At 38.9% G+C, this 24,359-nt stretch overlaps 1 protein-coding gene across 3 annotated transcripts in view; it reads right to left on the bottom strand.

Annotated features, from left to right (window-relative positions):
- Positions 1-22,245, bottom strand: part of abhd2a (abhydrolase domain containing 2, acylglycerol lipase a) — a 28,460-nt gene extending 6,215 nt beyond the window's left edge. Inside the window, exons 1-10 of one of the 3 annotated variants that reach the window (XM_066701595.1) lie at positions 22,053-22,245; positions 15,067-15,166; positions 13,760-13,972; positions 9,152-9,327; positions 7,725-7,892; positions 6,802-6,985; positions 2,850-2,942; positions 2,370-2,483; positions 2,193-2,262; positions 1,295-1,379 (exon numbers count right to left, since the gene is read on the bottom strand). In XM_066701595.1, coding sequence (XP_066557692.1) covers positions 1,295-1,379; positions 2,193-2,262; positions 2,370-2,483; positions 2,850-2,942; positions 6,802-6,985; positions 7,725-7,892; positions 9,152-9,327; positions 13,760-13,965 — 1,096 coding nt within the window. In that variant the 5' untranslated portion in view covers positions 13,966-13,972; positions 15,067-15,166; positions 22,053-22,245. The other 2 variants (XM_066701596.1, XM_066701597.1) reach the window with 2 other exon arrangements.
- Between the last annotated feature and the right edge of the window lie 2,114 nt (positions 22,246-24,359).

Genomic DNA, 24,359 nt, shown 5'->3' with positions numbered 1-24,359 from the left:
GCTGACCTGTAATTAGCTCACAAGATGGATTTTATTTTGCACTCTGCTGTGCATGATATAAAATACTCAGAGACATCTGGTGCATCGAAATCAGGATGTATTCACAGCGCCTAGGACCTCAGGCAACAGATGTGCCTAATGTGCTCCAATGGGCCATGCTGCAAACTAGGATGCAAGGACTGGACGACAGTGGCTTCTATTAGAGTTGAAAAACACTGTTGTGTTCACAGCTAAGAAGGCAGAAAGGTCCTTAATGCAATAGCACATTATCAGAACAGACATAAGGGGGAAGTCTGGTCATTAGAGCCCATGTGAAATGCTAGCACTTTTGCACTTGTTGTAGAGTCATTTGGGACAATTCCCTCAGCTTAATTAATACACAAACATAGGTGCTCTGTATGATGATAGGCTGTGCTTTAAACACACAGCAATTGTGAATGTATATTCCCCGAAGTGGAGACAAACAGCCTGCATGCCACAAGCTGATTTAACGAGCAGAGCCCTGGCCCACAGCCAGCTCAGACCACATTATACACACGCAAGACATGCAGGGGGAAGGAAGCCGGGCTAATGTTGCTTCAGACGAAAGACCCAGAAGTCCTATAAATAACAGGGCACAGGAGGTATCGTATTGCCCTGAAAAATTCAGCAGGACTCGGTGTCTGAGCATGCTCCTTCTAATTAGAAACAGGTCGACAAAACAAGAAGGCCCAGTTCCCTCCCCCAGGCTGGAGAGACAGGGAGAGACACAACAAGGTGGTAGAAAGTGAGGGATTTCTCTACAGCACAAAGATCCTGAAAGTGATGGGATGGACATTTTTTAGCAAAGCTTTATGTTCACCTTGGAAATATAGTGTAGTCATGTCAGATTTCCATTTTTCTTTCTGCTGAACAAGCCTTCTTGCTAAATGAGCCCAACACTTAATGAAACAGGATATAGTATACATACAGTTGGGCAAATATTACAAAAGTCAAAATTTTGAAACTCTCTGATATCTTGGGATATGACAAGTGTGTGACTATAGAACACAGTGACCGCATCTTTTGTGTCCTGTACTCTGCAGAACTGTAGACTATATATCTTGATTACAGTCAAGTGAACTGTAACCAAAACGGGGAAGTGGAATAATATGTTCTTAAGGCTTAGACCATTTTTAATTTTCCACTGCTCTGAATTATATACAACATTCTCAGTCTTGTTTTTCACTAAACGCCCGAGCTCTGTAATTGCTATATTAATCGTAATAATAAAATTTTCATATAGAAACTTGCTGCAAAATCTGCTGTATCTTACCTGCAAGTGTGCGAGGGATAGTCAGCAAAGACTGATGTACCAGTGGATCATCAGCAGAGTTTACCAACAGCAGTGGCACATTGACCTGAGACAAGCAGAACATGTACAAATCTTTGAGTATCACATTATTTGTGTTAACAGAAAAATTACTAAAATGTGTAGATTTAGACAAAAATGTCTAGGCATTTACATTTGCCATTGGTCTCCATTGGAGAATTTTCTAAATAGGAATGTGTCCTGATATTCTACTTGCTCTGCTTTGAGACATCTTGGAGTGAGAAAAAGAAAAACTTGTGAATCCAGTTATTATAAAACATATAAGCAAATACAAAGCAAAATACACATGCACAAACTATTCTTCTTTCCTTATTCAAATCCAAAGTGAAGGGAAAGGATACTTAACAACTATGGAACCTGTCCTGACTTTCCCATCACCCTTTGTTTTGTCTACTTTCTGCATGTCTTGCTTTGTAAACTTGCTTGGATTTATTTTGTTATCCGTTTGTGTAAATTCCTGGCTTGGGTCAAGGATGTGGTAATTTCACAATAATGGAAAAGAAAACTCTCCAACCCAAATTGTCAATATCGAACTTAACAGTCAGCAAGAGTAGAAAAACAAACCATTGAAGCTCATGCTTGTTTCCCAGATCGTGCACAAGACTTCAAACATTTCTGGAATTTTAATTTACCTAATTTCATTACAACCCTTTATGCAAACAATAACTCAAATTCAAAACCAAATTTGATATATTCCAAACTGATGCTGCCCAAAGCTTTCTGTGTGTTCACATGCTTTTCACATACACCCCGATTAACAGGTGCTGTGTCACGGCACAGGGAGGCAGCTTCCTTCTAGAAGGATGCACAGTAAGGGGGAAAAACAAAAGGTCAAACTCACATTGTGAATATAATGCACACAGCTGTCCTTCTCGTAGTACTCCTTTAAGGAATCATATCCGTGGAATTTTCTACAAAACAGAAATGCAGAATAATGTGTCAAATACAGGTGAGAACAGGGACTTCTTGCTTTTGAAGGAAGTGAAGCAAATGTAGGGTGGGGTTCGGACGGACATACCTCATGATGTTGTCATCAATTTGCATGAGAGAGGTGGCAGTATACAGGCGGCTCAGATCAGCATCCTCCATCATTTTCGGTCTCTTGCTGGAGCTCTCCCCGAATAGCTTCCTCCTATTATACAAAGCATAGCCACACTGACCCTCCCATGCAAACTTCTACACGCAGAGTACTGTATTCTTGAGCAATGTTACAGACGTATTATGAATATGGATGTTTATTTAATTTTTTTTGCTTTTCCATGTGGGTGAATTATCCTTGTACATCATATTTCCAGTGTCTCATAGCCATTGGAAGTAGACTGGAATGATGGCTGATCAATTGTTACAATCAGACATCTAGTCATATTGCAGGCATGTTTCAGGTTTGGGCAACTGAAAGACACTTGAGTCATGTTGCACTTTTGGGGACACTGAGTTTTATTTCCCCCACAAATCAGTACAAGTAACAACAATATAACGTCTCACAAGCCTTCGGTACCTGTGAGAGAGGATGATCTTCTTCATGTTGTCTGCCATGAGGAAGTTGTAGAATCTTCGGCACTGATCCCATTGTAGGAACGTCTCCTGGGCCCTGATTCAGGACAAAACCAGGAAGGGCTATGAGAGGAATTCTGCTAATAACACATGGGTCACTAATGCACAGAGAAATGAGAAACACACTTGCACTCAATTATGCATGCGGCATCTGAAAATAAGAGATCGTTTCAATTTCTCTCCCGCATTGTGATTTCAGGAAAGGCCGTTCAATGAAAGGACGCATTCAGTTCACGACATTAAGGCTTTTCAGGAAACTAATTTTCTGCTACACTGGAGATTATTCAGCCTACAGCACAATAGCTGTTCTATAATATGAATAGAAAATAAATAAATATTTAGTTAAAAAAAAAAACTGAAACAAACCAAAGAGCCTTCCAAGTGATGTGAGAGAGATGAGGCAGACATCTAATCATATATATTTATATATATATATAATATTCTGCAGCCCTGCATTGGATGTAACAGATGGTCTAAACAACAACCACCACCACCACCACCAAACAGGAATGGACTAGACTATGACCTACTTCCTCTTCATAAGCAGGAAAGAAAAGACCTAGGGGACGTGCATAAAAAGGCTGGTGTGTGTGCCTTGCATATCCCACAGGCCACCATAGTCTGCTTATACTCTGGGAAGCTTCTTTGATTCCTGCCAACTGTGAACTTGGCTGCTTCCAGAACTATGCTAGTGGGCATCAGTAATCTGGCATTGGTTAACCCCCACAACAGAACCAAAATACTGGACTTAGGTCATCATGACTGCTTTCCTTCTTCAAGTCCCTCACTCATTACAAATAATATAATGTAATTTTAATATTTAAATCCCAATATCAAACATTTACCATAGGTTGGGCTACAATTTTGTAATGGAGATAACTGGGTTTACCCACAATGTTTGTATTCAATGTCGTTTCTTAATAAGACCCACGTGAAATCTATTGTAGTATTGTAGTAAAGTTCAATTTGCCCCATAGCTAGTATGAGCAAAAGACATTGAAGCATTTTGTGCTACAGGGGTTAGATACTTTGACCGATTAATTAAACGGAATAATAATTAGGAAAAAACATTTGCAGTGTTGTTGTGGAGTTACCTTGATACAAACTGATCTGGAGGCTATTTAAAAAAATATGAGCAATTAAAAAATAAATAAATAATAATAAAAAAATCCCTTCCTTAAAGAAGCACCAAACTGGTCCCAGTTGGCATAAAAAAATCTCAACCTGTATTATATCTGTATGTACCTGTCCATCTAGTTGCAAAATGTAGCAGTTACCCTCACCAGATGTCACCCCCTCACATGACCTGTTCCTGAGCATTCCTGCAATCTCTGAACAGCTAACAGATGCTGTCTTGCTGAGGGGCTGGTTTTAATTAGTTTAATACCCTGGTCATGGCGAGGGGAGTGCGAATTGGCAGACACTATAAAAACCCAATCAGGTCAGCGAGGAAACGGGACTTGCAGCAGTTCTGTCATGCCTCTGTCCACCAGCTGATCCAATTCAATGTTAGACAGATTGCTGTACCATACATTCTCCTTTGCTTTGTCCAAAGGAGTTTTAAATTATTTAATATACAGTTCTGAACAAAAGAAAAATCGAAATCAAAATCATATTTGGTGTGACCACCCTTTGCCTTCAAAACAGCATCAATTCTTCTAGGTACACTTGCACAAAGCCAGGATTTTGTAGGCATATAGTCAGGTGTATGATTAAACAATTATACCAAACAGGTGCTAATGATCATCAATTCAATATGTAGGTTGAAACACCATCTGAAACAGAAACAGAAACAGAAACCTTTTGGACAGTACTATACAGTGAGGGGAAAAACATATTTGATCCCCTGCTGATTTTGTACGTTTGCCCACTGACAAAGAAATGATCAGTCTATAATTTTAATGGTAGGTGTATTTTAACAGTGAGAGACAGAATAACAACAAAAAAATCCAGAAAAACGCATTTCAAAAAAGTTATACATTGATTTGCATGTTAATGAGGGAAATAAGTATTTGACCCCTTCGACTTAGTACTTCGTGGCAAAACCCTCGTTGGCAATCACAGAGGTCAGACGTTTCTTGTAGTTGGCCACCAGGTTTGGACACATCTCAGGAGGGATTTTGTCCCACTCCTCTTTGCAGATCCTCTCCAAGTCATTAAGGTTTCGAGGCTGACGTTTGGCAACTCGAACCTTCAGCTCCCTCCACAGATTTTCTATGGGATTAAGGTCTGGAGACTGGCTAGGCCACTCCAGGACCTTAATGTGCTTCTTCTTGAGCCACTCCTTTGTTGCCTTGGCTGTGTGTTTTGGGTCATTGTCATGCTGGAATACCCATCCACGACCCATTTTCAATGCCCTGGCTGAGGGAAGGAGGTTCTCACCCAAGATTTGATGGTACATGGCCCCGTCCATCGTCCCTTTGATGCGGTGCAGTTGTCCTGTCCCCTTAGCAGAAAAACACCCCCAAAGCATAATGTTTCCACCTCCATGTTTGACGGTGGGGATGGTGTTCTTGGGGTCATTCCTCCTCCTCCAAACACGGCGAGTTGAGTTGATGCCAAAGAGCTCGATTTTGGTCTCATCTGACCACAACACTTTCACCCAGTTCTCCTCTGAATCATTCAGATGTTGGCAAACTTCAGACGGGCCTGGACATGTGCTTTCTTGAGCAGGGGGACCTTGCGGGCGCTGCAGGATTTCAGTCCTTCACTGCATAGTGTGTTACCAATTATTTTCTTGGTGACTATGGTCCCAGCTGCCTTGAGATCATTAACAAGATCCTCCCGTGTAGTTCTGGGCTGATTCCTCACCGTTCTCATGATCATTGAAACTCCACGAGGCGAGATCTTGCATGGAGCCCCAGACCGAGGGAGACTGACAGTTATTTTGTATTTCTTCCAATTGCGAATAATCGCACCAACTGTTGTCACCTTCTCACCAAGCTGCTTGGCGATGGTCTTGTAGCCCATTCCAGCCTTGTGTAGGTCTACAGTCTTGTCCCTGACATCCTTGGACAGCTCTTTGGTCTTGGCCATGGTGGAGAGTTTGGAATCTGATTGATTGATTGCTTCTGTGGACAGGTGTCTTTTATACAGGTAATGAGCTGAGATTAGGAGCACTCCCTTTAAGAGAGAGCTCCTAATCTCAGCTCGTTACCTGTATAAAAGACACCTGGGAGCCAGAAATCTTGCTGATTGATAGGGGATCAAATACTTGTTTCCCTCATTAACATGCAAATCAATTTATAACTTTTTTGAAATGTGTTTTTCTGGATTTTTTTGTTGTTATTCTGTCTCTCACTGTTAAAATACACCTACCATTAAAATTATAGACTGATCATTTCTTTGTCAGTGGGCAAACATACAAAATCAGCAGGGGATCAAATACTTCTTTCCCTCACTGTATATATACACACACACATATATTTCATGTTAATAACATTTTCTAGTGCAGAACACACAACAAGGAGTCAGATGATGTATCTGTGAGGTTTACTGTAACACATAAGCAGACTGTTTTAGCCTGCACGTGACAAAGCTTCCAGTAACCGAGTTTAACCGGCAGGGAAAAAATAAATAGTTGGAGCATGCAGTCTTCAGCATTTGCTCAACGAAGCCACCCCCCCGCACACCAATCACCCATCAGAGATTAGAGAAAGCACGTCTGGGATGGTTTCAGGAATTCAGATTAGACAGGATGGGGGGGATGAAGTCCTCAAGGCCAGCTCACAGTTTAATGCCTCTGCTGGGCAACATGATTCACACGAGCTGCTTGCTTTAAAATAGGATATGCAACCTGTCATACTTCAGATCACCAATTCTGTGACAATGTTACTATCCCAGTTGTTTACAGGCACAGAATGACACGAGGGAAAGAAAGAGAAGCATTCACCCACCTGAGTGCACTGTAACCCTGGCACACACTGACACAGCAAAGCACCCTCTCCTGATTAGTGCGGTTTTCTCCCAGGAATTTGCAGACAATGTTGCCCCCCAGGCTGAATCCCACTACGATGAGCTTTGTCTGGAGGTACAACTTCTTGATGTAGCCCACCATCGCTGCGAACTCCCAGGTACAGCCTGAGAGGAGAAGCAGACAGACAATTTACATTTCGACTGCTGTTCAGCTGACCGGCCACCTGTCATTTACAGCCCAAGACTGAGGAATAAAGACTATTTCAAAATTTCTGAATCTTTTCTTCCTAAATAGATTTTTGAAATGCAGCTTTTCACAGAGACAAATAAAAAGTTCCCTTCTTTGGGAGCATGGATTCATTTGCCCTCCCCTCCAAAATAAAAAGGTATTTTCTACAACTGCATATGCTTTATAGAGCATGTTAAAATCCACCTTTACTTTGGGTACCCTTAGACCTGTAAATCAGGAAGGCACAAAATGCCAAGTTTAGTCTCAATGAGGAAGGAAGATTCCTTTAGAAATTTAGAAAACAGAATATAATATAAACATCTGTGTAAATTATCTTTTTTGAACCACTTTGATTTAAAAGTAATGCAAACCCTCGGTCTTCTTGGGTCTTGAATTAAGGACAGTCATGGCAGGAAGTAAGTGACTTGTGTTCCTTGTTGGGTGGAGAACTTACTTTCACACAACATAAATACATTTAATCAGCCACAGTAATCACTTTGCTTAAGGAGGTTTGTTATGTTTGGTATGTACATTTTTTTATATAAAAGAATGTTGATGCAGGAAATGGACTAACATTTGCAGTGAGCAATCCTCCTTCTTATAATCGCATTTGAAAGTAAAAGATATCTTTTGGAGGGGTCCCTTGCTAATGTAAAGCTCTTTGACGAATCTTACCATAGGTGAACATGCGAGGAGATGTCAGCTCGATGTTAGGCAGGGCTCCCAGATGATTTAAAACTGCACATCTGTAACCCTGTTTCTGAGCGTAATCCACAAAGGTGCGGATGTAGTGCTTCTCACTGTGGTTACCAATCCCTGGGCATATAACCATGGTGACATCATCTGAGAAGAAAAACAAACCTCTGACTTCACAGAAAGGAATTTGCACGGCACACAACTTAAACATTCTGATAACCATGCATTCAAAAGCAAGACACACTTGGCTGTTGCCCTGAATTAAGATAATTATACAACATAATACAATATCATAAATGCTAATATCATATTTGCCATGAAGAAACAGATTAGCTATCAATAAAATGTAACATTTAATTAAATATGCTCCTGCACATCATTCCAAAAAGCTCTCCCCTTTTGAATCTCTGCAGCTGCTTGCTAGACTTGTCAAGGTCAGAGCTCGACGCATGGCAACATAATGAATAAAACAAGAAGCTGCTATGTGGTTACCATTTAGAGTAAAACAAAAACCAACATTGACAGTCATGGAATAAATCTAAAAATTTTCATGTACTTTTAAGCCTACAATACAAAACTTTGTTATGTAACACTGCCTAGGCCGTATATTTAACACCTCGGCTAGCTTCTAGAAACATTCATTTAAGTTAATGCTATCCCCCTCCAAAGCTCTGACAAAGTTAATTTCAGTCAAGTGTGAAATTCTGCACAAGGTGGGGTATGGGTACAGTACAACAGCAGTATGTTCCTGCAGCATACTACAGCTAGGAGACACAGTAGGTTCAGGTTCATCTGAGATTCCCCAGACAGCCTACACCCTGGTAGAGGTACTTCAGATTAACACAGATCAACTATGTCTTTTTGTGCCATACATGGCCTGCCTCTGAATACAGTGATATGTGCTGTTGTAAAGCAACTTCTCAATGAGGGTACCAAAGTTATAGTTTTCACATGACCAAGGTTTCTATCTGTCCATGAAAAAAACAAATCTAAATTCTCTGATAAAAAAACATAACAAACAAAAGTGAAGTTGAGCTGCAGCACTCCAGCCAGAGAAGTACCCAAGTTCATTATTTTATTAAAGAATATTTAGGCACTGATCACAAGAGGATAAGGTTGCATATAATGCAGAAATTACTCTCAGTGGTAAAATAATCAAATGAAAATCCACTGATCAGTGTACTTCATAGATAAGAACTAAACATCAACAAACATCTCTGCAATATCAAAATCCTATGTTTTTCCACCCCAAATGGATGTCTATGAATCATGCAAATGACCCAGTGAAGGATCAGAGTGAACCAATCATGTGGCTAATATAGGAATTCCATAACAAGCTACAGTTTCAATGCATTTATTATACTTGGTGACTGAGGAATGCAAATCCTGCTATATATTCTCCTTACCTCCCATTCGGTGGTCAGCCAAAGGTTCAAAGAGATCAAAGGTGGCCGTGGCTCCATCTTGCATGGCTAGGTACTTCCTGAGCCCATATGGATGCGGTGAACTGACTCGACCCATCTTCCCATACAGGGCAGTCTGTAAGTGCCCACTTTTACCCCAGAGCAGGGGAGGAATGTACCTGAATAAAGGAAACAACAGTTGAATTTAGAGAGAATTCTGATAGAAAACAAAAAATGTAGGACACAACTTAAAAAATATATATTATAATAATACGACTTTGGGGGATTTCTCCAATTTAATATATCCGGTTTAAAGGAGACTACATGGTTATTGAAAGTAAATGCACTATTATGACATTGTCTTGGCGAGTTCATTAAATAAACATGCAGAAAGCGGTGATCTCTCAGTTTCTCAATTCTTTCATCACAGCATAATGCAGCCTGTTCTTCCACCCGCTTGACTCATCGTTTATCATTTGAGAATGCCCTGTCATCTTCAGAGTAAACATGTTTGAAAGCCAGAGGCAAATATGACAGGCATATGAACAAAGACACATTTTCCCCATGACGGCTTATTGGTTAAAGCTGTTGGCAACAATGGTTAAATAATTAAAATCAGCATACGGCAAAGCAGAGTATATTGACGGACTTTGAACTTTAACTTGGCCATAATTAATTTGTTGCTTCAGCTGTTGCCACAGTATCTGGCAAGATTTCGGTTCCGCCCTAAACTTACGTAACAGCACCAGTCTAAAAAACAGAATGATTTCATCTTCCTTCTGAACCTCATAGAGTTTCTTTGTAACAGACAGAGAGAACAAAACCAATTTACATTTCACATTGCTTTGTTGAATTTGCTTTGAAATAAAAGTGGTCACGATTCGATTGTTCCATCCAAACCAAACAGGTAAGAGAAGGTTGGAGAACAAGATTAAGGCTGTGAACAATTGGATTGATATAGCACTGCACACAAATGTAGGTTCCAGTCACTTCCTGTTTACACAAGAAGAAATACATATAAAGTATTAAATCCTGCTAAAAAGAGAAAGAACCTTCTGAAGTCACCTGATGCTAGGGAAATCAAAAGGGACACCCAGCGCTTTAAAAATAAAAATAAATAAATTGCTCTATCTTTAAGGAAGGTGCTACAACACTCAAAGCCAGAAATGTAAACAATGAGAACAAAAGCTGGGCAATGGCTTTATTTCATTTTGGGATTCTGGTAGACTGAGGAAGTAAAGTCTAAGGTTGTTGTCCTAAAAAGCAATCCACACATCCACACACACACACACACACACACACACACACACACACTGTACTCTTTTTCAACACAGATGAAACAGGATCAAGAACTTCTAGTTACAGTGTGCGGTACCCAGGGGCATAGGTTTCATTTCAGAATTGGGGGGGACACTGTCAATATTGGGGGAAAGCATCCACTACGCCTATGGAGCCGGACATACATTACTGGGGTGGACAATGTAATGTTCTCTCAACCCCCCATCATCCCTAAACCTATGCCTATGGCAGTACCCTTAAAAAAAATAGTTTTACCCTAAAATCGCTTGACATGGACACTGGTATTCATAGGTTTTCAACATGGAAATTACTCTTGATAATGTTTTGATTATTTTAGAGGACTCTCCATAGTGAAATTGTTATGTTTACTCTACCCTATTAATAGCCTGAACTTGGGCTTTGACATCAAGTGAAGATAAGAAATTGATCGATTCACTGCCATTTGCAGTGACAGACAAGGGTGGCACAGTCAGTATTTAAACCATCAATCAGCTCATACTGATACAGTAAACATAGAGAGCAAGGCTCACAATTACATCAAGAGGACTGTAAACACTGACATCCTTCTGGCCTGTCTCTTCTCTCATTTGCTGAAATCAAATCACCTGTGCTTAAAAAAACCTTTTAGACAGATAAACGTTGCTGCATCATCCACACCTTATGATGTCAATCACCCAAACATCTACCATTACAAATCAGTGGGTTTTGGATTTGTGAAAAAAAAAAACACGATTATATGTACAGTTATAAAATACCTCCTGGTTTCCCACTTACACATAAGTAACTATACTGTATTTTTAAACCTCCACAACCATTTTATTACATAACATGAAGCTATTGGACTCCCTGTTTTGAATAAGCATCACAAGCTGCAGTTCAGAAAATATCTCCCTCACCATAAGCAGTTGCAGTTGGGCAAATGCTGGTTTTAAAGCCAAATAGAAATGTCAGCACATAAATATTTGTATTTATAACCAAGCTTTAATTTCTGCTTCTCTCTTGAAAAATCTAAATCAAATTTAAAAAAAACGTTATGCAATCCCAGCAGGAAAGCACTTGCAGCAGACTGTTTAGTAATGTGATCTCTTGATTTTTACACTTTCACCATCTTGGCTGCTCTGGACATGACAGCAAAGTCTGTAATAGGACCTAGAACCGAAGGCACACAGTGGTCATGTAAGTGTAGCATGACTGAAGACCTGGTCTAACTGGTTGGGGACTATCACTTGAACCAGAAACCTTGTGACTTGGTTGGGCGTTCACTGCCCAGAAAAACAGGGCTTTCTAGTCAACAAGTCAGAAATTACACAATAACACCTAGAAAAAAGGTCTCATAACATACAGAAACGGATTAGCCCCAATATAGCTCCAATAAGTCCTGGAAGGTAAGAAGCAACCAGAACACTAGCAACAGATAATGACACCATAATTAGATTTCCTTTAAATACACCTCGCAGATCCCACTTTGAGCAGAGAAGCCCCGATCCCCGCTTTAGATCTCACTAAGCAGGCGCCGCCAGAACATTCTAATTGGAGCTTTGCAGTAGACAAAGACATCTTTGGACCGGCTTCAGTTTAAAACAGACATCTGCTACACTATGGTTTCTATGGAAATTTCCTCCTGACAGCAAGCTGGCATCACAGCAGGAAACAACTGCGTCTGTTTGTGCTAGAGTCCAGTGTGGTTGACACACCTTCAGTAGCTCTGTGGAAAACTCTCCCTGAAAAGAGCTGTATACTCTATTTTCTTTACGTATGACTGAGCATGTGAAATTACAACAAGGCTAGGCCACTTTGATTTAAATTTAGAATATAGCCTGACTTCATGCTTCTAGAATGCAGCAACTCCCAAGACTGCAAGGTCAAAGATCAAACACAGGTTCTCTCCTAAAGCAACAGAACACACAGGTGAAAATGTGCTATACTCAACACACAGCTGGTGAATGAAAGTCTAGGATCCTGACATTATTGAAAAAGCTACTTTGCATTGCAGTGCAGTGCTTCCATCACTGCAGTTTATCCGGCAGCCCTTAATCAGTGTAGTAGCCGTTATGGAAACAATGACATTATATAACAGCAGGGTTTATGTCAGCTGAAATAAAGAATTGGGGGGGGGGGGGAATGGTTATGCAAACTCCAGGAGAACAACTGAATTTTTATGATAATTTAAATCAGCCTCTAAAATCCAATTCAGTGAGAGTGCTCTGATACAGATTTAGCACTGTTTCCCTACAATAAACACATAACCCAATCTGATCTCCAATTTATGTTCATAAACGTGAGCTATAATTCATTTCAATATGTGAGCGGCTGCTACACAGCTGGCATTACCTCCAGTCTCTCTGTTACAGCCATAAAGACAAATAAGGTTAACATTTCCACCGTAACACAGCCCAGTAATTCACCACTGCCACATGCGACGTTCTGTCATAGCACTTATTTAAAATATACAAATAAAAAAGCAGAATGAACATAACCTTTTGTAACAGCTTTTTTAATGCCGAAGTAAAAATAATTCAATCAAATATTTGCATTCCACCGTTTTGGTACACTGACTGCTGCATATTCCAATATTTGTACAGTGATTTTTTTAAAGATTACAAAATACTGATATGGCACAAAAATATGAATGTTTACTAGGGTAAAATGGCTATCTTATTCTTCCCATCAGCTACTTATTGAGGGTGGGTTATTTAGAGGCTGCTATAATGAATATTACTTGCTTGCTTGAATACATGTAAAGTACATTGTAGAAGTTGTAACTGTTGACTCATTTCACTGTGAATAGATTTTCATGAAATCAGACTCCAGTAGCACATGCAGGCACAACTATTTTCCTCTGCTGCTCACTACCACACCAGATAGTCTCACATTTACCTCTTACATCTACATAGTAATTTGAGGTAACTAATAAATATGCTGATTAAATAAATTTTCTGGCCAATCATGGACTCCTACATTCTGCATGGAAGTGAAAAAGTAGGCCTAGAGACATGCGTTTTCTTTTTTGGCATTGGCGTCGACCATGCATCCACCCACCCCCTAAACAGCTGAACAGACTTGCCGGTCAGTAACCTCTCTCTCTCTCCTGCTCAAACTCAACTCCCACACTCTGGCTGCAGGAATAAAAATTGAGGGATACAGAGCAGATCAGAGCAACAAAATAAATAATCTCCAGACTTTAAACAAGAAAGAAAGACGGAAAAACACCTGTTTCAACATTTTCGGCATTAATAAGCACCAATGTATGTGTTTTAAGGGGGTGATGGGACAGGTGGAGAGATTGCCTTAGGCCAGGCTAGTAGTACTTACTCTTTGGTCAGCAGGGGACATGACTTCAGCAGGAAGCGGTTTAATGGGGTGTCCTGGTAACTGAGGTCAGGAGAGGCGGTCGGACTCTTCAGGTTGAGGCAACGCACAATGATGTAAAGGACCGCGGCCACAGCTGCCAGCTTCATCCCATCAAACATGGCTGGCATCTCTGGGACTATTGTGTCGACTTCTGTTTCGCTACTCATGGTTGATCTAAAGGAGAAGAGATGTACAGGGAATGTACAGTAAAGTACACTGTAAAGCAGGGGTAGTCAATACGCGGACTGTGGGCCAAATCTGGACCGCCAAACGCTTATTATCATGATTTTTATTTTTTTAATTTATAATGTATTGTTATGGAGGTTTGTTGCACTCAGTGCTTGTTATTGTGTGGATCCTAATAGCAGCCCTCCATGGTTATTAGCCGATAGGATGTGACGTATTAATATGGGTGTCCTATATAGAGCCCGTGATCCAGTTAGTCAGTGAGTTGATTGCTCACAGATGTACATGGTCTGGACTGGGGCAAGAGCGTCTGTTTCAATTACAGAGACCCACCGACATAGATCTGTGATTGACAAGCACTAGGAACCACGTCTAGTTTGCTGCACAATGTCGGTTGATGTGATTTTTCGCTGGCGATGTGTGGTTGTGAAGCAAAGATATGTTTGAGTCCAAATCTACCTATATATTCATGGAGATTTTTAGCTATGTTTTTCGACTTCGCAATGACTCAGAATTGTGCATTTCAGCTCTCCAACTGTAAAAATCTTCTGGGGTGGGACCCCCAGACCCCCCCACCTCAATAACTCCATCGTCTTCGCCCTCATTTTTCAACATTAATTGTGTGCAGTGCACAGTGGGACAAAGGGGAAAATGTTCATTTGAAAGGGTCATTTGAAGGTGTGACCTCCTCCCCTCTGATATCTGGACCTTGACTATACCTTTACCAAGAAATTTGGACCCTGACACAAAATAATTGACTACCCCTGCTGTAAAGTAACAGGTATTTAAGAAGATAAACATTGCAAATATAATGAAATAAATGAACAGATCAATGAAAGAATTTAATTAATTTCCAGTGATGCAGAGTAATCTTAAAAAAATGCCTTTGTTTGTGTCTAAACATGAGATAAAAAGACTCACAGCTTTTTACAGTCTCTAAATAACATTTACATTATAAACAGTGCAGTTAGTTGTAATGAAATATAATATGGAGACCTCACACACAGATATACTGTTGTCATGTATAAATAAATAAATAAATATTTACAAGGACAGCAATGGTCAAATTGAACTTTGCTTACCACGTTGGCTTTTCTTCCTGTATATAAAAATATTATCTTATCTTTCCCACAGTCTTCTTGATTTGTGCAATTTTACTGAGTCACAGTGTTCCGGTCAGATCTGCAATCAACAAAGAAAAAAAAAATGACTTCTCTATTCATACTGATAATGTAATCGGCTGACAGACAGCATTTGCAGTTTAGGGGACAACGCGGACTATAACCTTCAAACGAATCACCAGTAAAGATAATCCGCAAGTCAAGCTTTCAGATTCCTTAAATTGAAAAAAACAAAAAACAAAAAAAATTATATATATATATATATATGGAATCGGATTAAAAAAAAAAAATAGCAAGAAAAAACAATTGTGCTAAGAGGGTCACTTCAGGCCCTGGATAAAGAGATTGAGCTCTAATTTTATTTTACATCCCTGATGCATAACAAATTGTGATCAGCTCTGTCCTCAGTTACTCCTGGGTGGAATCCCCTAGAAGTGAAGCCTTTAAATCTCCATCACGAGAAGCAAAATTAAACTAAAGGTATAGGCTCCAAAAACAGGACAAATTGACAGCTTTTTTTTTTTTTTCCTCTTATCAAATCTGAAAGGTTTTTGCACTTGATTAATTTATTCTATTTTCCGTTTACATCTCTACATATGCCTCTGACTTAAAAATCTGTATTTTTGCCATTTTCAGGCTCACTTGCAAGTCGTGCCTAAAAGCCTTACAGCCCTGCTACTATAACCTTTACCCATCCACTACCTACTGCTATTTGGTTGTATTATAATCTCAGACAAAAATGCTACAGAAACTAATTACAACTACAGGCATAAATGTTCACAATGTGCGTGTCAACTCTGTGTTTCTATGCATCCCCAGTTACATCTTGCATCACCTCAATGTAAAACACACAAAAGAACCTTTACATAATCATTGTAATGCAAAAAATAACTTAAGGTGAGGCTAGCTGAAAGCAGGGAGAGGTACAGTACTATTGTATCACCTTCAAGAACATCAGAGTTGTACTGTTGTACCCAGTGCAAGACATTTTTTTTTTTTTGTATTACAAATTAGAGATGCATTATGGAAGTACAATTATAACAATAAGCCATATTCCAACATAATCTGAGGTGTAAATTAAATTATTTGCTCCCCAGAAACTAATACATTACTTAAGGTGTACTTTGCTTAGTCATAGCACTCAAAGATATACTTGACAAACAATTTCGCACACAACTATCTGGCACTGTACTGAATTAAACATTTTCTGTTTAAAAGATGTGCACTTTTTACAATAAATAAATTGAACCAAAGTGTGCTTGGCATGTGTAGAATATTTTGAGGTTAAATGGACTTAGTTTCACAAGCATGTTTGGATGCAGTTCCCTCTAAATAAAGAAACATGCTTTGAGTGACTGACAATTAAGTTTAAAATCCTGCTTGGCTCGTTACTTGTGTCCCTCAAGGCAACTTCTTTGGGGGCAACATGTGAAATGGACGAGTCAGAAGTAGGCATTTCAAAAAAGTGCACAAATCACAGTGCAGTGGGAAAGTGGCTAAAGAAGATTGGATCTAGGTAAAAATGTCTGCAAGAAATAATGGATTTGGTTATGCTCTAATTGTACCTACGCACAAAAAAATATTTATTATTCTTAATTTTTTTTTTCCTGACACTCACAAAAACAAACGAAATAACAGAAAACTAGATAACTGAGAATGTCCCTACGTTAAAAGTTTCAGTTCCTGGAGAGAAGCTGGCCACCTTCTTCAACAGCTTGTCATGCCACTGTGACCCCCAGTGGCTTATTGGATACTTGTAGGTTTTGTGCTTCATGGGTAAGATTGACATAAGGCCTAGAATATATGCAGCATGAAGTGGATGCCTTAACTTCATCTCTCCCATACTTAGTATAAGGATCACAATAACTAGCCAAGGTTAACAGCCAATTCCAAATTGGGGGTTATAAAATGTGCACAAGTTCATATTTATTATCTTGAACACTGGAGGACAATACTGTTTAGGGTTCTGGTCATGACTGATTGTACATAGCCAAGAGGCAGGTTTTCACAACAATTGGAAAAATAAGAATCTGCATTTAAGTATTCTTTGTTTTTGCAGAATCCTTCATCTTGTGGTTCAAACCTTCATGAGATTCACAAATGCATAACACCTAATCGGATGTGTTATTCTCCTTCCCATTGCAACTTGGATTGCTGTCAAGTACCACTCAGTAATTTTCACAATAGAAACGGCAAAAGTCATTTCATTTTTTTAAATTTATTTTTTCAAGTTATTAAGTACCGTAATGTACAGTAAATAAACTGAAGTCATGTGTTTTAGATCTATGTACAGCTTGTTCCATGAAACGGATCCATCTGTTGTTCCAGTGATTTCCCAGGTTGCAAGCACACTACACAGACGCTGCAACAATGGAGTGATTAAGCAAATTTCAGTCTCTCTCTAGAAAAGGTCAAGGAATGTATCCATTATAGTATGACATCAACATCTCCAAAATATAACCTCAAACTCCTCATTTAGCATTCAGTTAGTGTGAAAACCCCACAGTTCAATATATGCGCACAGGCTTCTGCTGCTGCAATGCATGGCTCAATAGAGAACAAGGCATATTTGCATTGTGTAAACAATGCCGCGCCTTGGTAAATAGACAGAAGTGGAAAATGACCAAAGTACATCTAATTTTAAACATGTTTCTTTTGGAAACGGCTGCTATTTCATGGTTCATGCTTTTTTTATTGGACCCTTCTACCAAACTAATTATCCTTAGGCAGAATGTTTTAAGATAGGAAATGCATTTTATTTATTTATGAATAATTAACCAACAGTATAAGTTGTTCAATTGCAAAGAATGTATTTTCTATAATCTAGGGTTTTGATGTAATGTGTCTTTGAGCAAGTGATGTCTAATGTTTTTTTTGTATTATTATTAGAGAATTTTAAAAATTGACCATATAAAATATAAATATGGGATTCTAACAGCAGGAAGAGGGCTCTTGGCCATTACGTATCAATAACTAGCCAACTGATCATCCAGAATGAGAAAAAAAAAAACACCACTACACTCTGACCCTCTGCCCTGTTTTCCTCCATGCTTTAATCTCTCTGGCAGCACAAATACTGTACATCAGCCCCAATTCCAACAGCTGGGTCAGACTATAAATACCCTGGGGAGAGGAGGAGGGGGGGGGGGGTTAGATTCAGGAGAAAAACACAGATTTGCTTGGAGATGTTTTTAATATCTATATTTAATCATCTCCTTCGGTCTCTCTAATTGATGCTTAAATAGAGACAGTTGGAAAGACAAATATGCTGAGGGAATATTTAATCAATTGCTTTAAAATGTTACCCTGTTGTGTGCAGATGTAAATGGGCAGGCCATACTCATACAAGCAAGAAATATTCCACTCAGTGACTCTACAACAGTTAGGAAATCTGCATGCCTTCAGTTCCATGCAACCACGTGTTCACAGGCAGTGTTTTCAATGCACAGAGGTTTACGTTTTAAAGACAGATTTCTTTATTTGGCTCAAACATCCTGTAGGCACAGTACAGCTCACTCATCTTTGCATTGATCTTTCCTGATCTCATTCACTCCATATGCACAAACACACTCACACCAAATTACATTTGTCACATCTGATGTTTGCACTGCATGACAAAAACAAAATAAGGAGAAAAAGAAAAAAGTTGAATGGGATGACAACACCTACACCAATGCTAAACTGAAAGTGTATAGCACACTGCCCCCCACTCCCCCCCCCCCCCTGTGCTGTACCATACCGTATCATATCGACACGCTCTCTCTGAGAGGATCAGCGACCTTGCAGAGGAGTTTCCCCACCGTTTCATCAGGAAGGAAGATCCTTAAAACCCCAAACCCAGCAACGATATAGAACATCGCCATCCCAGAAATTGTAGGGTTGGAGTCGCTTCAACCACATGGAACCCAAGCGACCGCCCAGACATGGATAGACCTTCCTGGGGGAAGTAGAATTAAGTCAGCCAAAGATGGACTGGGTGGATGAAGCGGGTTTGTGTAAAATGTCTCTTTAACTAATTATATTATGATCCATTAACAAAGAGAAGTCAACTTATCCACATAAATACCAAATCTGCTAATAAGATTTCAATAATTAGTCCTAGAGACTCTCACAGTACATTTGTAGTCAACCTGATATTAAATAGTCTGAAAAACTGTTTTAGGTTACAGATAAATCCTTAATCCCAGTCGTCCATGATATTTCTATGCCAGAGACAGGAATTAATATAATAAAAAGCCACATGTAAACCTGCCTGTCTGAACTACTTTTCAAGACATTACCCCATCCATGGGAGAGAATAAAAACATTTCATTATAACTTGTTCTGATAACAACCATCCCAAACAGGAGGAATGACCTGAATAAAAGTCAGAATTCAAATTCATGAATTGGACATGCAACAAGAAAGTAGACAGCAGGTGCCATCAATTGAAGGCCATATCTCAACCCATGTACTTAGTTAAAAGTCAACTTTATTCCAGTAGTCAAATCTTGGTACAGTACTGGGAATAAAGATGACTTTTAACAAGGAATTTGGTTTGGGATATGTACATTAGGTTGCCAGGACCTGCTGTCTACTTGATAAAACTGAAAACAGTTTAAACAAATATAATCCCTATAACTCCCCCTGTATGCTCGATATTTGAAGATATTTTCTAAGCACTTCTGTCATCTTGATACCATATTTTAATGAGATTGTCAGTATAGCTGCCTAAATATTTAAGGAGGATTCCTTAAAATCTTGATAGCAGGCTTTAGAGCAGGAAATACGTTTGATCAGGCAAATATGATTCATTTTGACTCCTTTCGATATATTGACAGTTTCTAAAGCACATTCAACACCCTCCTTTCCATTTTTAAGTGCTGCAATGCTCAGCTTTTAAGCAACATCCAATGCTAAAAGCTTAGACATATAGGATGTAGTAGACAATAAACAACAAGTATTATCTTCTACATCTTGCCTTACATAAATATATCTTAGGCCTGGCATTTATGTACTGTTTTAAGTTATTTTCTTGTTGAAAAGTAAAGTAACTCCTTAATGAATTTCAAATATCAATATTACATATAATAACTCCAAGGGCTGGTGGGTATTTTAAATAAGATAAGCATGAATCCTAAAGAAAGATAACAAATACACCGTATAAAGCAGTTAACAAACAAAACATACAATAAATAAATAAATGAGAGTCCATTTTGTAAAGAATTGTTTGGTTTTGGTTTTGTAACCTTTTGAATGGATTACTATGAAGCCACAGCCACTGTTGTTCAATGACACTGTAACAATGTTAGTTGCTGTACACACTACAGTGATGGCACTACTGTACAACAGGTAACACTGTCAAGCCTGAAGATCAAAAGTCAAACGTGGAAAAAAAGAGGAGTACTCAGGTGAGTAACAGGTGAAAGTACGATAAAAGGCAGCCACACATGATAGTAGTAGAAACAAAACGATTAACTGAGTTTCAATACACAGGTCTGACACAATATTGAATCTGAAGGAAAAGTAAAAATACTAAATTCTAAATGTGCTCTGATTAATTCAAAGCATCTCAATTACCAACATCTGTAAACATCAGAGCATATTCAGCCAACAGATCGAAAAGAAATACACTTACTTAGAGGCAGGCCTAAGAGTCAAGATGCTACCGATAACTTTGGTAACTGGCATCAAGTTTCAATTGCTTTACTAGTTGGTTTAGAATAACAATCATAACATGCGACACACATGGACACAAAAACACTGGCTTAACAGGAAATATAACGATGCACAATGAATATTTCACATTTTTAAACAAAAATAAGCATCCATTTTGTACACGTCTGAGACAAAAACAGACTCACAGACGACCAGCATGATGGGGAGAAAAAGCACTGCTGGCTGCTCGGCGTCAGTCAGGTAAGTGCGCACTAGTCATCGTCAATACAATACCTGGTGAAAAGACTCCCGGTCAACAGGGATGCCTGAAAAAGCCAGAATAAAACCCACACCCAACCTGAACAACAACAGCTTCTGTATGTGGGTGTCTCCGTGTCTATATTAACATAAGTCAGCTGGTGTCGACGCTAGATTTTGCTTAATTTGCGAGAGAATAAAACCAGGAAGAGTTTATTATTCCCTCTCTGACGCCCCATTGAAATAGGAAAGACACTTAACGTGATCATCAGCATCGGGAATAAGTATTAATAATAACACTACTGCTCATATCCAGGACGTTATAAATTGGCCCGGGACGATATAACTGTACAAAATACAGCTACGTCTGTTTTACAAAGGGATCCGCATGGGCTAGTCTTTATAATGTAGAGGAAACCAGTCCAATTTTGCAAGATCTTACCATTTCCCACTGCTTATGTATTTTACACAGTTGGTGCATTTGTAACGGATATGTCTGTTAGGAGATAACTGACTACATTGGCTAAATACATCAACTTAAAATAAATCCTCGAAAGCATTTATTTTGTATCCTGCAGCAAATTGGTGCATATTCACTCAGTGTGTGACGTTATTTATTAGAAATGTCATTTCACGTAAATAAACGTGTGTTTATTGGAGGGGTGCATTTCTGTAAAGTGAAAGAATAATTTCCAAATGATTTCAATTTTGCAAATGCTATTTTCCTTTGACGTTAATAGCAAAGCATAGCAAGACACTAAACAGACAGACCCAGCTCTCCCAGGCCCGACTCTTCTTCATGACTTCCGCGGTTACAGCTTCATTTCTGTATAACGCCAACTTCTCATGGATGAACTTTGAAAATGAACAACAGATTGATACGTTCAATACACACCGATGCACAGGCAATTAGGGCTAATATGGTGATATTAAATTCAAATACGGTCGAGGTGAGGTGAGGTGAGGTACAGTCCATCAACATCATCACTCCAGAGATTTAGCAATAACAAGAATGACAAGATGTATTCAAAAATCACCCAGCACATGCATACCGTGTCCTCCCTCACGGTGTGGAGACTTTGCTTCTTCCCGTTGCCCTGCCACAACCCCGTGTCTTTCCATGCGGTTTTTCTGCGCCGTATTTATCTGTGCATTGCATTTGCTGGACCCCGTTTCTGGTATTTTCCTCCCAGTCCGCGGAGACATGCAGATGCTTGGCAACCACAGACCTCACTTCCTACAGGAGCCCCGCTCATTAACGGCTGCTGGCTCCTATTGGACCACACACGACTGTCCATCTTCCCGGTGCTGTCCTCCCATTGGCTCCTCGCCGCGCCGATCACCGCCCAGATGCTCATGTTAGCTTGTGATTGGGTAGAAGGAAGGCGTAGGCCCGGTCTACATGACTGTCTAGAAATTACTGTTACTTGAGAAACGTGACCAGAGTGATCCTCATTGGTCAATCTGTTCACTGGGCCATGCATTATATAAGTTATTGTTACACAGGACTGTTACAAATAATGACCACTGTATATGGCTTTATATTATATATATTCATTCTCTCATCACTACAGACACATTGTCAGAATAATTGAAGAACTGAATTTGATCTTAAATAATGTAACATAGGCAACAATGTCCATTACAAATATGAATGTGTCTTCAATATAGATTTCAGCAAAATAAATAAACAAACAATGATATGTATATGTATACAGCGTATACTATATGCATGTACATGGTGGATTCAGAAATATACCATTCTAAATAAGAACAGGCAAATTTAAGCCTTTTCACTTTGCAGGCCTGCAGACACCATATGAGCACCACCTGCCACTATAGTATGTGGAACAGGTGCTACTCAGCTTTTGGAGACACACGAGGGTCAATGCTCGGCAGACGGCTCTGGTGCCCAAGAGGCATTCCAGAATGACTTGTTGCCCTGCATTGCTGAGGGCTGTTCTTCACAGATACCCCATCCAAACCTCAAACAAGGCACTCAGTACCACTGAACTTACATGCCTGTAGCGGAAATAGTTTTTCATTTCGTTTTGCATCCCCAGAATCAGATATGATATGTGCTTTAAGTTTCAGAATAAGAAGTCTGAACTTTTTTATTTGTTAGGCTCAATTGTCTCTGTATCAACTGAATATTTTCCTGTTTTAAGAAACATTTAACAACAACAACAACAAAACATTATTGTTTTTATTATTATTAAAAGTTATTATTATTATTATTATTAATAATAATAATAATAATAATAATAATAATAATAATAATTGTTAGTAGTTAAAATGGTACACCAATCCAGCCTATTAATCCCATTATGAACTTCAATTCTTTATTCTTGAAAGATCTTCAATAATTTGGATAAGCGAAAAGGGTATTTATTGGTTTATTTGTATTGTTTTCTAATAAATATGACCTCAAGTCTACGTGGTGCTGAGTTAACGCAGATAGAAATGGCCACCAGGAGGCGACATTCCTTAGTACATTTTTGATTTGCATATGGACAAATGTGCTAGCTGTTTGTATGACATAAACCAGACAGCTGCTTCTCAGAGAAGTCTTTGAAATTACAGTATGTTCTATTCTTTTTATAAATAGTACATTTTGTCTGTTTAGATATGTTAAAAATGTTCAGATTTTAGAAAGTAACTAAACAAAATAACTTTTGTGTGCATCATTGGTGGTGAATGGTAATGACATTTGTAAATATGCTGATGTCATACCAAATGTATAAGTTGTTGCAGGAGTCGGTTGTGATTTTGATTTATGCTGTTATGTAAAAAGTGGCAACTGAGATAGAAACAGATAATTGTGTTTGAGAGGCACAGTGAAAGCAGTCCTAAATCACAGTAAAACGAGACATATATCATACTTGCCTAGGAAAGTATGCCAGATTTTACATTATTTTTCTGAATTTGCTTCCTTTGAAATGTAATACATTTTCTAAAATGCACAAAGAGCGAATAATTAATAAATAATACAACTAAATTACTTACAAATCTAAGTAGACAGAAAACAATAATTCATAGCAAGTATGTCAGTTTGCCATCTAATTTTTTATACTGAATACCACAGTACTGGTACTTTCTAAACTATGGAGATGTGGTCATTATTGAAAAACAACATAATATTTCTAAAATTAGAGTTTAGAGTAGGTCAGTTATCTACATGGGTGGAGCATTTAAACAAACACTCTCCTTTAACCACATGTTATAGATCCATTATGTCGTTTTTGCCATGAGTCCACCTGCACTGTTTGGCAAAAAGCCGGTTGAGTCATTTTTATACTTATGAACAGAATCAACAGAAACTATTCTTATACAGTAATTATTTTTATTCTTAAATAAGC

This window comes from Amia ocellicauda, chromosome 4 (genome assembly GCF_036373705.1).
Source record: "Amia ocellicauda isolate fAmiCal2 chromosome 4, fAmiCal2.hap1, whole genome shotgun sequence".
Taxonomy (NCBI): Eukaryota; Metazoa; Chordata; class Actinopteri; order Amiiformes; family Amiidae; genus Amia; species Amia ocellicauda.
Note: the sequence above shows the minus strand (reverse complement) of the source record. Positions and strands in the feature narration are given on the sequence as shown.